General features: G+C 45.9%; 2 protein-coding genes across 3 annotated transcripts; both read right to left on the minus strand.

The window, feature by feature from the left end:
- Positions 1-444: 444 nt before the first annotated feature.
- Positions 445-10,412, minus strand: LOC105181251 (T-box transcription factor TBX1). 2 transcript variants are annotated; one of them, XM_011137899.3, is made up of 6 exons: positions 8,639-10,412; positions 7,941-8,095; positions 7,667-7,833; positions 6,749-7,092; positions 6,192-6,443; positions 445-2,262 (listed from the first exon to the last, which is right to left on the minus strand). In XM_011137899.3, the coding sequence occupies exons 2-6, from the start codon at positions 8,024-8,026 to the stop codon at positions 1,750-1,752; spliced, it is 1,362 nt and encodes a 453-aa protein (XP_011136201.1). In that variant the 5' UTR covers positions 8,027-8,095; positions 8,639-10,412; the 3' UTR covers positions 445-1,749. The 2 variants fall into 2 exon arrangements, with proteins under 2 accessions (XP_011136201.1, XP_025153298.1); XM_025297513.1 differs by having other exon boundaries at positions 8,453-10,412.
- Positions 10,413-10,603: 191 nt separating this feature from the next.
- LOC105181250 (serine/threonine-protein phosphatase alpha-2 isoform) lies at positions 10,604-14,804 on the minus strand. Its single transcript, XM_011137896.3, has 5 exons — positions 14,501-14,804; positions 13,238-13,369; positions 12,921-13,151; positions 12,494-12,822; positions 10,604-12,386 (listed from the first exon to the last, which is right to left on the minus strand). Exons 1-5 carry the CDS (start codon positions 14,553-14,555, stop codon positions 12,147-12,149), a joined length of 987 nt encoding a protein of 328 aa, XP_011136198.1. The 5' UTR covers positions 14,556-14,804; the 3' UTR covers positions 10,604-12,146.
- Between the last annotated feature and the right edge of the window lie 809 nt (positions 14,805-15,613).

The following is a 15,613-nucleotide window of genomic DNA, read 5'->3' on the forward strand; positions in this document are numbered from 1 at the left end:
GGCGAATGTCGTGCCCGTCTCATCCTTCGTGCCACGGAGACTTCAAACATTCGAGCTCTCGCTCCGCCTCATTGCCCAGCCCGTCGTTTTCGACAACCCTGATGTTAAACCACAGTTTTCGTGATCGTCGACGAATCGTAAAGTTGGCAACCGCGAACCCTTAAAGAATTAAGCGACTTTAGAAGAGGGGAACTTTCAACATTCGGACAATGTTTCTCGCAGCTGTCTTGAAGAATTTGTCAAAATTGTTGTCGTATGAGAAGGCGACGTTGCAAAGATATTTCCAATTGGAAGTCTGAAAGTAGAATACATAATATGTGCGAAGGTAAAAGCTGGGAGTGAAAAAATGGAGAATTCTCGCACTTTCAACATGTAGAAGTAGAATCGTGGAGTATCTTCGACTTTTCGAAGGGAAGTGAATTCGAGGGAAATAAGTCTTGCGTGTGGGTGTGTTCTGCCGGTGTTTATTTCTCGTTTGGCCATAAAATGTCCCTCTAATACTACCAAACTCTGAACGAGAGCCTTAAAAAGTTAAACGTACAATGGCATACGATACCGGCAGCATAATTTATTAAGGCACTTAGTAGCCACGCACTCTCACGCAGTGTCACGGCGCGTTTACTTTCCCGTCTTGGCTCGAGAACCTTTTAGGCTCGTTCGGCATTTGAGACACCCAGTATAAATAGACGCACTTTGCTCCTACAAAAGGCACTTTCTTCCCTGGCCTTCCGCAAGTTTGCCAGCATCGATCGGCCGATTTGTTTCTCATAAGTGATTCAATTTGTAACACTTGGGAGGAAAAATGTCTGTATGAACCGACGATAGAATGAATTCACGAATAAAAAATTTATACGCCCCTACGCACCTCCGATCGCGATCTGTTTCTTTTCTCAGTTCTCAGCAGACGCGTGAGCAATTTGCGGAGGCGAACATTGCACATATCACAATAACTAAACGTAATCTCGTTTAGCTGTTTAGTACTTTTCACTTGACGTAAACGCCGGATGTCACGTAATTGAGCCAATGAAAGATTACCTTGCAGCGTGTAACTTAGAGATAAATATTTCACGTCGAGAACTAGCATGATCTTTGGTACAAGTTACAGAATAAGTTCAAGTATTAACATCCAGCTATCGTTTCTGTTAATCACTAAATCTTACTTCCCGTTAAGTAAATTCTTCCTCAAAACCATCCTTATGTGTGTATATATATATATATATATATATGCAAAAATATAAATACGCACACGAAGGAGTCTCGTGTCGCTTTTAATCTCGACTTCAATGACTTCGCGATGTATGATGCTTACGCTCGCAAAAATAAGCAGCACACACGCGTGCGATGTAAGAAATACATCTGTTTTGTAGCGTCCGTCACACCCATTGTTCGTAAGGCACTACGAAAAGGCACCGGCAGGGTCCTCTGCGATAACAAACCACGCAACGATCGTCACGCGGAAGAGCGCGATATGAAGAAGATATGTTTACCTCGCACCCTGTATCTCAAACACACATTGAATCTTCGTCAATGAAAGTTCGCTCAATGATCGGTCATTCACGAGCGAAGGAAGCGTCAAGATGCGGATGACGCGAAACTGCGTTTAAACCGTTCTCACTGTTCCTCAAGTACACGTCGAGTCTTGCATTGGGGTTGAAAGGATCGGTCTCGCCGAGTCTTCGACACAGATAAGTCGATGAGAGAGACTGCACACGAGCGAAGAACAATCAACGATGACGATCGCCTCTCCTCTTATCGCGGCCCATAGAGAGATGCGCCCGGATGCGGATGCTGCGGATGCGTCGGATAATGAACCGAGTTGACGTGCGCCGACGGTTGGTGACCATGGTGGCTCGGATAAGTCCAGTGACCGGCTGCGCCCGTCGCACCGTAGAACTGGTGATGCTCCTGGCCGGGTATCGCCGTGATCTGCATGCCCGGTACCGCGTTATAAGGCGACGGCAGCACGCCGCCGCCGGCGCTTCCTGTGGCTGGCCTCTTCGCCGGATTCTGCATCCCGCTGATGGCCACGCTATCGCAATCGTCGGACTCGCAGTCCCGGAAGCCCTTGGCGAACGGATTGCTGGCGATCTTCAGCTGCGTTATCCGATGGTTCTGATAGGCGGTGACCGCGGTGAATCTAGTCTCCGCGAACGAGAAGGTCTTGAAGTTTTCCGTACGGGGATCCGGTGCCGCACCCGGCGGTGAAGGGGCGACCACCACGTGGCAGCGTGGCTGATAACGGTGCATCGAGTTCAGGATAATCTGCAACAGAAGAAGGATTACGGTCTCGATAGATACGGGGATTATCTCGTTCGCTCGATAAAATACATTCTGATGCAACGCGGGTCTCAAACGAAGTAACATCTCCGTTTGATCTCGCGGTGCGGATGATACAGGCGGCTGTGACGTGATAAAATAACACGGCGTGACAAATATTATGACAGGAGCAGGATGACGAACGGTCTCACGGAGTGCGATCCGATCGGCGAGAGCATAATCCGGTAAAGTCGTCATCGCACGAAAAATCGACGACAGGGAGGAAAAAGAGCAGCCAAGAGGGAGGAAGACGCGGGATGAAACCCGCGGCGGCGGGCGAGAGGGGAAGGAGGACACGTGAGGCTCGAATTCGGCAGAAGGAAGAAACGCCACAGGGGGCGGTCGCGATGTTTGACAGCCAGAAGAGAACCGGTGACTAATTAGTGTAAAAACTAACCCCCGACCCGCAACCCGACACTCACGTCCTTCCCTTCGCGCGATCGCGCACTCACGCGCATATGCTTCACGATGGCATGTGTGTCACTGGGCCCGAGGACGTGCGTGCACACACATCACACACGCACAAACGCATATATATCTTACGCGCGACAATGAGAAGAAAAACGCGTGTGGCCCCGAAAATCGGGAAGACGAAGCGTTCTACGAAGCGTGCTTTTTCACCGGGCAAAATTTTCTTCGACTCGGGCTCTTCCGAGGCTGGTTATCGGGGTTAGCCAGTCCCTTCTCGTCTTCGCAGTGATTTCTCGCGGTCGACACATTGTGTATTGTATTCCACACTCAAGCACACACGCACACACACACACACACACACACACACACACAGCGCAGGAGAACCCAAAGCGTAAACCACATTTGTTGCCATCTAGAAACTCCACGAAATGTCTCGGGGAAATATTTCCCCGAGAGATTAGGACGAATCGATCGCAACCTTCTTTTACGTTCGATTCTAAACACCATTGTCGCGCAGTTGAGTTGCATTCGAGCGATGTTTGTCTGCGAAATTGCGTGGAGGACGAAAGAAGAAAGTCTTGACTCTCGAAACGTGCATGTACTTCATATTCACTTATCGCTCTCTTCGCGTGCGTGAGATTAATTCAACGATCAAAGTATCGTTATCTTAAAACTAACGTCCTACTTTCTTATTGTCGCGCTACGTATACGCCTCTCGAGCGCACAAACACTTTGGGATGTCCTTCTGCTTCGAGATACTCGAGAGTTTTCCCCAGACTTTCGAGGATGCCTCGCGATAGCGAGCGCCTCAATTAAGAACGAGCATCAGCAGGCATTCCCGACCCGCCCACGGATTTTTTACACGGCCCGGTGCCACATTTTTCGGTGCGCAATTAAAGGAACAAACTGCTGTGTGTAAGAAGAGAAAAAGGACGACCTCTCGCCACGGGTCAGAGGTCCTCTCGCGAGAGAGAGAGAGGAGCGATACATTCTTCCGAGGAGAAACGCGAGCGTCGGAAGACTCCTCCTCCTCCTCCGTCTCGAAAGACGGTTCTGTCGCAAAATAAATCTCATCTCTCTCTCTCTCTCTCTCTCTCTCTCTCTCTCTCTCTCTCTCTCTCGCGACTACATAAAGTTCGACGTGCGATATTTCGTCGGGAGAGCGAGAGTTCGTCGGAAACATCTTCGAGAAATTTATATACGCAACGGACGCGCCACGAGTAATATCATAAACTTCCCATTTGCGCCTCCGCATGTACTTTGCCGATCGAGCCGACTGATTTTCGTTCAAGACGGGAAATATTTGCCTCGGATAGATGTATTAAATGAGTTTTACTAAACGTATACTACTAAGAACGAGCATTAGCGTACATCCCCGGCCCGCCCACGAATCTCTTACATCGGGGGGGGGTGGGGGGGAGGGGTCCGATGTACCGTGATATCCTGAAGATTTCCTTCGTCTATCAGACTGTCAGACGGAAATCTCGTTCAACGGCCGATTAATTCGTCGCCAAGCACGATCGCGCGAGTGTCGTTGCTTCATCGATTCGAGGAAGTGTCGCATCGGGTCCGAGTTTTCAAAGAGGCGCAGGAGCGCGACAAGAGACAGCCAGACGATAATCAGTCGCAGAAATATGAAGCGTGACATGATACTCGCGCGGCCTGGTCACCTGGCCTTCTTCTAAATTGCGACTGACACGGCGTCGGCATGTCGCCGTTTCGTTCACTGGCATGCCGATACATCGCAACACTGAACCCATTTCGCGATCGCGTTTGCGCTCGCGGGCTTGATGGATTTGGCACGGGCGCGACCGCGAGGGATTATTTTCGGCGTCGCGGCGACCCGCAGGTGCGTCGCGCGCGCGCGCCATCGAGAGAATCGAAGTGCGCCGCGCGCGACGAACGTGCAAGCGTTTCGCGCCCACTTGACAATTAATCGAGTTAATTAGTCGACTGACAGTAACCACCACGTGTACGATATCGTTGCTCACTCAACTCAACTCGATGTGAGCGCAATACGACGCATGTTGCGACATAACGTTTTACATTGTTGCGTGAGAGCTTGCAAGAGTCGATGCAACGTTGCTGTTAGTTGGAATGTTTATTGGAAATGTATCCGACATGAAAGTCACTTTATCGTTTCTTCGTTTGAACTTTGTTATCGGATTTACTCGGAAATCTCGTGCGTCGCGATCTATATCGCGACATACAATTTTCACTCTCTCGAGCTTCCGTATCGCGTTGCCCAAGTTAGGGTTTCGTTGTTACCGTCGTTTTGACAAACGATAAGCCAGCTCTGCGGCAGATTTCGCAATCGATCTCGATTCGAGATCAACGTCACACGCCGCTCGCCGCATTTGCCAATGTGCTGACCGCTGCTAATTCTTTCGGAGTTAAACCGGCGCGTGTTACAAAAAGTGTGCGGCTTCTTTCCCAGGCCTCTGCGATGTATAGTTTACGCTATGTCCGTTTACTTTACACACGATACTCTCGCTCTCTCGCCACTCTCGTGGCGATAGGAGGGCGAGATTAATATACGCCGTAGACAGGATATCTCGCCCCGCCGTGAAACTCTATTGCAATCTACTCCCACGCGAGAATAATTTCCTCGTTTCCGAAAAGCTCGAAGGAAGGAAGCGCCATTACGAAAGAATGCAACAAAACTGTCGCGGTAAAGAAAAAACGCGTGGTAAGGTACATCATTGCAAGTTGAGAGAAATGGACAAGTTGTGAGAAAAGCACTTCGAACGCAGACTTGTGATTGTACGTGCGTGTACAGCTCTGAAATCACCGCAACGCATCGACGCGTCTAATAATATAGCGAATAAAAATATGAAAGAATACGAGATTCTTTTATATTCTTTAAAAATAGATAGCGAGAGAACAAGTTTGCTCTCGACAGAGCTCGCGCGGATCGGAGAGCGTTGAAGTTCCCTAGAAATCTCTCATGCCTCCTCGCGCCTGCAATAATCTACATTGTTGAGAAACTCGCGCGCACGAGCGCGAGTTAATTGCTTGGAGACGACAAAGAGAGTACGACGTGCCGCGTGCTCCTCGGTAGGGAAGAAAAGTGGCGAGATGCGCGACGGTTAATGTACGACCGACGTCTTTAAACCCGGGCTTGAGACCCGGTGGAAACGTCCGCGTAGGGCGACGCGACTGCTCTGTGCTCTTCGTAATTTCTCGCGGGCGAGCGAGCGAGCGACAGAGCTCGTATCTCAGGTCAATTAAAGCGAACTCGTCCGTAAACGACAAACACGTGGAAGCCGCTGTGCATCTCTCATTCTACTTTACTGCGTAGGTGTGCTTTATGAAACGAGCGAAGCGACGGCCGCGTTGTGAAAAACGAAAGGGACATCAGCAGTAAAGTCATCGAGCGGACGATTCCAATGCGAAGTTACGTGCTTCTATGCGACGTGTCTTACTGTAGCGATTAACTCGACAGGGATGCGAGATCGACTCACGTGTCCGTTATCGTCCAGCTGATTGTTCGTCAGCTTCAGTTTGTCGAAGGAGATCGGCTGTTTCATCCAATGCGCGCCGTTCGCAGGACTATCGGGATGCACGTGGATCCTAGGGGGTGACACCGGATCAGCGCGGCCCGCCACGACCCAGGCGCTGTTATGGAAGGCGTATCGGTATCTCTTGTCGTCGCACGGGACGAAGTCCATCACCATCAGATATTCCGTGTTGGGGTCCAAGCCGAACAATCGACACTGCCGAGTGACGCAAAGCGAGCAGTTAAAAGGAATCGTAAGGCCAGGACGATCGTAAAATCCCTCCTTTGGAAAATGCACAAAGCGACTCGTAGCCACGCGTCATGGTTCACTTTCTTATTATAAAATAAATCCGACATACAACCAGAAACCATGAAACATCTGTGAAATACTTGAAATTCTCTAGCGTCTTTCTTGCTCTTCCTCGAGGCTCCTGCGTAGCCCCGACATGACTTCCACATTGAATCCGTGTCTCATCGATGCCGTCTTGCTTTCCTGGACGAGTTTGAACGAACGATCCTCACCTGGAACGTGGGGAACATTCTCCGTCCGGCTTTCGTGACGATCATCTCGGTGCCCAACTGATGGAATTCCTCCCAGAGCGGCTTCGCCTCCAAGGCGGCGCCGGCGCCGACTAGCGCCGGATGAAGCGGTCGTTTAGCGTTCAATTCCTCCACGGAAGACGCACCGTCGTTGCTGGGATGATGATCACCGTGATGACGATTGTTGTTGTTGCTGTCGTTCCGCGGCTCCACCGTGGACGCCGACGAGGAGGTCGGATTCGCCAGCGGCTGGACCGGCACGGCGGTTTTCGTCGGGATCGTGGGACTGAGCGACCGCTTCACTCTTCCGGCGCTCTGCAAGCAAGCTGAGGGAATGACGATTCAGCGCGGAAGTACTTGGATCGAACGTGCGAAGCATGTTAGATCGCTTTAGATGGAACAATAGAAACAGCCAACGTCGATCACTCGCGATCGATGCGATCATTTCGCACCGACTTCTGTCGTTTATGCGGCCGCGCATCCGTAGAATGTAGAAATTGCCGACGAGACCGACGCGAAGCTTCTCGCGGAGCGAGCAGTCGACCGAGACCGCGTCTTCTTTGTCCCCGCGAGAGGAACTGGCAAACTCTGTGCGCGGAATGCAATGAAAAAGCTCGGAAAGCACGATGCGCGAGCTGAAAGGGCAAAAAGAAGCAGCCGCGAGAAACGCGCCGGCTTTAATGCGCCCGCCGCTTCGACACGACGGATAAAATCTAAACGACGCCCGCCGAAGCGTCAGCTCCTCGCAAATCACTCGCCTCGCGCGCCTCGTCGCAAAGAACACGATCTCCGGCAACTTTTACATTCTTACTCTATTCTCCCATCTAGATTGGCGTAGGTGTAAAGATGTGGGAATCGCCTGCGGATTTACGCAGGACACACCCAGAATGAGCGGTTCACCTTCCATCTGTTGCATCGGTGACGGTATAGCGGACAGCTGCTGATGCTGGTGATGGTGCTGATGATGATGGTGGTGATGATGCGCCGGCCATTGCTGATAACAGCAATCGGCGGCGAGCTCACGTCGTTGCTCGTGTTGCGGTTGCATCCTCGTCGAGCCGAAAGCGCTATCGGTATCAATAATCACCGTACATCGCGGCGGAAAACATGCGTTATCCATGCGAGCTTGCGTGAGCAATCCATGCCGTGAAGTTTACTTCAACTCGGTACGCACTGTGAATCGCGCGATCCGTCGACACATTTCCCGTGTAAATTAAACGAAGAGGAGAAACACCATTTGCACTCGTGGATCATTTTCATCGTCGTGGTATCGCCTCGTCCGTCGATCGAACCCTCAAACTCGAGGACACAAATGTGACACCTCGTCAACTGCGAAAAAACAAACTTGATCGAAAATCATCATCATCGCCTGGACATTTATGTACACACATGCGTATGTATCACTCTTTGTCGGTAGTTATTTAGTCATTTTCACTATTAATTGTATCTATTTAGTTTAGAGACCGTTTCAAGGGAACAGGTGTGCTTTCATCGAGGAACCCTCCAGTCCCTCTAGCTTCTTTTTCCTATTTGTTTCTCTCTCTCTCTCTCTCTCCCTCTCTCTCTCTCTCTCTCTCTCTATCTATCTATCTATCTATCCATCTATCCATCTATCCATCTATCTCTCTCGTTATTAATGTCGCTGATGGTGTAATGTAAAACGACCGATTTTGTTCAACATCTCACGTGGCTCCTCATTGAGAGAAAGAATGCTCCAGCTTTCGTCCGTCACGTTTCTTATCGCGCCGCGCGGCCGCTCATCGTAGTTTTTAGCACCCGCGCGACGATCCTGACCGACGAGTGTCCGACGAGTCTCGACATCATCGTCGCAAGGCGAGCAACCGCTCTACCGTCAACAGGACTTGTCCTCACCTCCGCGGTCCCGATGCTGACAAGGACGCTCAAAGCCGCGCGCCTCGAATCCCGGATGAATCAGAAAGAACTCGCCCGAGTGACTACCCCGCTGGCTTATCATCAAGACATCATTCTCTGTCTTTCTCCCTTTCTCTCTCTCAATAGCAGAGAGCGTACCCTCTCTCCCGCGTTTCTCTCTCTCTCTCTCTCTCTCTCTTTCTCTGGGCTCCTCTCTCGTGGAGGACAGTCTCGCGGAAGAAGGACGGAACGAGGGGCGACGTAGAGAGAGATGCGGAAGAAAGGAGGGCTTCTCCGAAGATCCTCCTACACGAGCACCCACGCTGGTCAGGGGTGGACCGCCGTGGGATGCTGCCCATGAATCCTCTTCTCTCTGCTTCGCACACCAGAAGGCGGAGTCTCGGTGAGCCAGAAATTAGTAGGTGCAATGGACTCAGGAACGGGTCTTTACGTTGTGGCGCCTGGGAACACCTGCTTCAGTCCTGACGAGAGGTGATATGGCTATGAGAGGTGGATATGTTGAAATGAACTTTCTGAAAGTTTTCCGAGCAGCTAAATCGCACGAGAGAGTCTGTACTGTCTCGATTATTATTTTAAAGCATATCCTCGAGAGAGATCTTGGCTTTGAGAAACCTCGAGAGTCTCCAAGGTATCTTGGGGTTTGCCTGTGAAAAAAAGGTATCACATAGAATCGCGGAATCCAGAGATGAAGGACGAAAGTTCCAAGTGCTCCCCGATTCAATATCACAGACTTTTTTCTCATATACTTATTTAATAATACTTGTACTACATACAGTATATATAGTGCCGAATGGAGCATGATTACACCATAACGTCCTTTTGACTCCATATCACGTTTTATCGCGTTATTCACAAAATTCTGCATTATTAATTCTAACAGTATTAATATATGTATAATATCCGAAAATAACGTGTGATGTTATGTTAGCATGCTTGAAATCACTTTTACGTTCTCTCTCTCTCTCTCTCTCTCTCTCTCTCTATCATGAAACTTCTTCTCGGACTAACAAATCCTTGATGACGTAAAACGCAAGAAACGCGTTCGACTTTTTCCTCGTCTCTCGCGACAGTGCTGTGAGAAATCTCAATTTTGGCATTTTCAGCATCACAAGTTACAGCCGCAACAACACTGGAACAACAAATAAACGAATTACGACGAACTAATTAGAATTTTACATAAAAAGTCGCACTTCTCATTTTCGAGATCAGAGACTAGTGTAAATATCCCTCAATGTCTCATACATCAATGACTATAATTAGATTTGTCCGTTTGAATTGTTTTTCTTGTGCTTCTCTCGCCTCTTTCTCTTTTGCTCGCCCCTTGCCTAAATATGTGCTCCTTTCACGTTGGATGAAAAAGATGTAATTACAAATTATATTGGCACTTCTCATGAGGATCACGGGCGGTGATCGAAGTGCTAACAAGATAACAATTGGTGTTATCGATTTAGCCCTGTATACATATACGTCTTCCTGATTGACGTAGATACAACTATCGTGTTTTTCTAAATACAATAGAGTTAATAGCAAAGTTCGTAACACTATGTGTTATATGCAGAGTTTTCTAACGAATGAATACTTATATGAAGACGCAGAAGATATGAACGTTATGGACGTATTCGTTACATTGAATAGTACCTGTAGTATACAGAATACACTTACATATATATGAGATAATTGTAATGGACAAAACAGCTCTAAGAGCTTTTCGCGCTGACAGATAGATATCAGATAGAGTTCCTGTCTCCAGGGTCACACGTTCGAGGATCACTCGCTGGGATGCTGGATATATATCCAAGTGTACATACATCTATTGAAGAGAGATGACAGGTGTTTTCGTGTGAATTTTATTTATAAAAAAGAAATTTTTTTAATGTACAAGTATGAAGAGGAAACTAAGCGTGATTGGTCTGAATCCGATAAGATACTCACGTTGTGGTTTTCGCATAGATAAGTGCCTCTTTTGTTCTCATATCATCGATAATAGACATGTGCTTTGTATGATGTGCACCGCGAGATTGTAGAAATGTGTTGACCATGAAGGGAGATTAGGAAAAACTAATGAAAAGTGTGATCGTGGTAAATGATAGATGTGAATCATAATGAGGATGAGAATGGTGGTGGTGGTGGTGGTGGTGGTGGTGGTGGTGGTGGTGGTGGTGGTGGTGGTGATGATGATGATGATGATGATAATGATGATTCGTGTCCATAATAGGAGACCGTCTCGATAACGAGAATAAACCCATGTTGCAAAAGGAAAACATTTCCCCTTTCCTTATTATCTCTCGGAATTAGACGCCTATATTACGGTGACATCGATCGCTGTGCGATACGCTCGCGCGTATCTGTCTGTGTGTCCGTTAGTCGCACGATTAATACCCTCCTACATCTACAGATTATATAATGTTATCAAGATGTTTTTTTCAGAGAAGCCTTGCCCACCGTAATAATCGTAAATCGTGAAAGCTGTTTATCTCGAGAGGCACAAATAATAGTACGGTACATAAGCGGTAATTATAACTTGTCAAATCTTCTGACATTTGCTTTTAAAATTAAATCCTATCTTTCGCTCTCTCGATCCCTCCTTCTCGTTCTTTCACCTCTTACATTTCACGATGCATACAAATGTATCTTTATAAAAGTACGTATAACGTAATAGATGTCGTTTACAAATTTGTGCAACTTATAGAGAAGTATCAAGCACTATAAATATCTATCATACTTTAAAGAATTGTGTATAGGCGATCGCTAGTTACTTGTGTATCGATATCTTCGTTAACGACGTACTTACATAATGAAAAGAAGCGAAATCGGTATACGTGTGTATATAAATGTGCGCGTGTACGTGATTCATATGTGTGTGTTTGTATGTGAGAGACATTGCCCTAATTATCGTGTTAATTTTCGCCACAGTGCGAAGTAGTCGAAAGAGATCTTGGCAAATGATACTAACAACACCAATGAACGAATCCAAATGACAAATGAATTAAAAGACACATGATTATATGATTTACGAATGTGAATGGCGAATTAAACATGGCTGTCAGTTTTTTCCCTTACTTTTTGCTATTGCTGTTAAGAATGTCGTGGCAGCCAAATCAGTTTTCACCTTATTGTCGATAAAACGACTTTATCACTACCGTAGTTTTTTATATAGTAACACATTTAGCTACAGACATACGCTTACTACTTTCGATAACGATCTCTATGGAAAGCAACGCCCCTTCAGATTTTTCCGATTCATGTATTCACGATACCCCGTGACTTATCTCTGCAAGGCTTCGTAGTCAATTGAAAATAGTAGTAATAATAATATTGATAATAATAATCATTACAACTTTTTTTTCTCGCTGTCTCTCTCTCTCTCTCTCCCTCTCTCTCTCTCTTTCTTTCTCTTACAAGAACTTAACGTCATAACAGATGGTGAATCGGGGGTAGCGGTCGTAAGATTCTAAATATCGCATTCGAAAAAGTAAGTCTAAGAGTTTTACTTCTTCTTGTTCTTATTATTTGCGCCCCGTGGTGGCGTTACGGGCCGTCCCGCATTCAAACCGCCATATGAAAATTTCCTCTTGTCGGCTGGTTTCAAGATTTGGAAACTGCACATGAGTGTCTCATCCACCGACATCATGGCACCAGCATTGTCGAATTCACCACAGTAGTTTGGAGCGGAAAACAGTGTCACCAACTGTCGTTTGGCAAAGAATTCATAGCCATCTTCTACTACCTAAACAACCACAATATGCAATGTAATATTCTAACAAGAACTTGAATGAGTGTAACATAAGTGTGATATATATGTAATGTACAGGATAAGTATGTGTATAAAACTACCTGGTGAGCACGGCATATAAGGTCAAAATCATGTTTATGTAAAAACTTGGCCACAACTTCTGCACCAAACGTAAATGATACACCACGGTCATTTTCACCCCAGCCCATAGTATCCTTATCGGGATCTGACCACAATAAATCACAAAGTAATCCCTGATCAGGTACATCCGTCGGTCGCATAATACGCCTGATCTGCTCCATACTCTGCAGATCCGGACTCAAACCTCCGTGGCAGCAGAATATTTTTTCGTCCACTATCGCAGCGACAGGCAGGCAATTAAAGCAATCGGTAAACGTTTTCCATAGTTTAATGTTGTAACGACGTTTACCTAAAATATTTTATTCATAAAAATAAGCATATAACAAATGAAAAAATAGGTCAACGAGAATATCATAAAAAGTATCATTTCCCTACAGTGATACTTACATTCATCATAAAAACCATATATCCTATTAATGGATGCGCATTCATGATTTCCTCTTAATAAGAAAAAGTTTTCAGGATATTTGATTTTATAGGCAAGAAGGAGACAAATAGTTTCTAACGATTGTTTTCCTCTGTCAACATAATCTCCTAGGAAGAGATAGTTGCTCTCAGGTGGAAAACCACCATATTCAAATAATCGCAACAAGTCATAGTACTGACCATGGATGTCACCTAAACACACGTGTCATTTAAATTATTATTAACTATAACATTTATATTCTGAATATTTTTCTAATATAATGCATTCATTTACTTACCACATATTTTTAATGGTGCTTCGAGTTCCAACAGGATAGGCTGTGATAGAAAAATTTCACGTGACTTGAGACACAGTCCTCTGATTTCTACTTCTGTCAATTGAACATTTTTGCCTGGCCTAGCTCCTCGTACTAAAAGAAAAAAAAAAAAAACATGAAAAAACATTTTTATGACAGTGATACCAGTACAAGTGTTAACTTTGTATAAAAAAAAATCCCAACTTTTCTATTATATTTCTTTCCTATACTTTTTTTTTAATGACTATGAACTTGGATAAAAAAGAAACAGAAAAAAGAATAAAGTATTATATATTGGTAGTAATGACACATATTGCCATAATAATACAAGTTGCATCATCAACAAATATTTTTGCATCATCCTAAATATGTCTCATTCTTAATATTCTTAATATTACATAATATTCTTAAAGTTTCAAAAATATTTGTACATGAATAAAACCATCTTTTAAAAAATATAGTGTTTGTTAGTTTTAAAAAATATATAGTGAATAATTATAAGTCACTTTGCTCATATTTTATTCATTTTGCTGTAAAACAAAACTGTACAACTAAATATATAATTCATCGACAGAATTGTCTTACTAATTCAATAGCTCTGCAAAGAGCGGAAAAAATTCATTGGCAGTGTTCTTGTACTTATCAAAGAATCACCAGTGTTTGAATGAATCAGCCCCTGAATGTCTAATATAGCCTGGTAACTCATAAATATAATAAACAAACCAGACTAAAACTGTTCTATGATGTATCACAGCAGCAGAAAGATGAATTATATCGCGAGAATGACGAAACAGACAGCCCTAGGCCGAAAATCTCGGTCAGATATATATGCAGGTTGTCAACCTCGTGTCGCGTAAACAAACTAATGCACGCAACGTTCGCCGCTCGTAGGTTGGGGAAAGTTCATGCAAACTAGGTGCGTTTATCGATTTTGTTGGCATTGCGTAATGACAGAGACGAGACAGGAGTATCAGGGCGTTGTTTTGTCGTGCCCTTGAGAAAGCAGGAACCAGGTCGGTTGGTCGGTCAGACGTCAACGTCGTCATCACTCTTGCCGTCGTCGTGGCACAAGTGAGCGAGCGAAATGAGGAGGACTGTGTGAGAAACGATAGGAAAAAAATGCACGCACAAGAGACGTTCGCGGGAACGGGCGATCAAGCTCCGACGTTCGCCGCGTTGCGTCGCCATCCCCCCCTTTTTATTTCTGCAGCGCAAGACAGCCACACGGCGATCGACCAGTTTTACCTTCCAAGAGCCGAGCTATGATATTGTCGATGTTTAACTTGTCGGTCTCAGCCATTGGGCCGAAGTCTCAGTATGTATCCCGAGCTTCACACGGAGCACCTTATTACGGGGATGACCGTTAATCCTACTGGATTTCTCTATTGTGTGTTGTACGACACACGAGATCGCGCGCTCACGTTCAGTCTCACACAAGATACCCGCAATGGCCGCCCGGACAACCGCGCACTCCACTCCCTTTTGCCTCTTTTCCTCTTCTTCACCGCCTGCCCGTTCGGTATTAGTCGCGCGGCGCGCGAGGGACGCTGGTTACGTTTATCGATCTCTCGAGCGTGCCTGTAGTCGCGTTACTAGGCCGCCGGCGACATGGAACGGACATCTTGTCGGCATTGCCAAACGTCGCACTGAAATTCTATAATATACGTGACACAGACTATATATTTTCAGTACTAGCAGTGAATTTCGGAACGCAGCTTAAAGCCCGGTCCAGAATAGGTTGCAAAGAGAAGCACCCAATTCGACACAGTACGCGTTGCGCACAACCAACCGATGTAAAGTATTATCTGGTGAATTACTAGGTCCAACCAATCATTTACTTTGTGCCCAATCGTGCTGTGCCGAATAGATACGCACCCGTTACGATTGCCGATTGCCGTCGTCAAGAAGTTAAAAGTTGGGCAACTCTCTTTTAGCAACCGCAACTGTCTTACGACCGAAAATAAAGCCAGCGGCACACGGTGCTTGTTTTCGTGCTGGATTGCTTGCTGGATGAAAATACTGCGTTCTGATTGGTGCATTTCCGAAGATGGATGGAAATGCATCAATCAGAACGCAGTATTTTCATCCAGCAAGCAATCCAGCACGAAAACAAGCACCGTGTGCCGTTGGCTTTACTAGTAGTTGCGATTCTTCGAAACTCGCAACTGGGTGTTTGCAACCTATTCTGGACCGGCCTTAAATGTTCCTTCATGTAGCGACTCTAGTTTAAACTCACAATTAAAAACGGCTGATATTGCAAAAAATAATTTGCTCATAAGAAACGGACTAAAAGATGTATTTCTTATAAGCGATAAAATTTTGAAATTATTGATAATAATTGATTGCTCTGAACTCTCT

The sequence above is a fragment of the Harpegnathos saltator genome, unplaced genomic scaffold (assembly GCF_003227715.2).
Source record: "Harpegnathos saltator strain DR-91 unplaced genomic scaffold, Hsal_v8.6 scaffold18, whole genome shotgun sequence".
In the NCBI taxonomy this organism is placed as follows: Eukaryota; Metazoa; Arthropoda; class Insecta; order Hymenoptera; family Formicidae; genus Harpegnathos; species Harpegnathos saltator.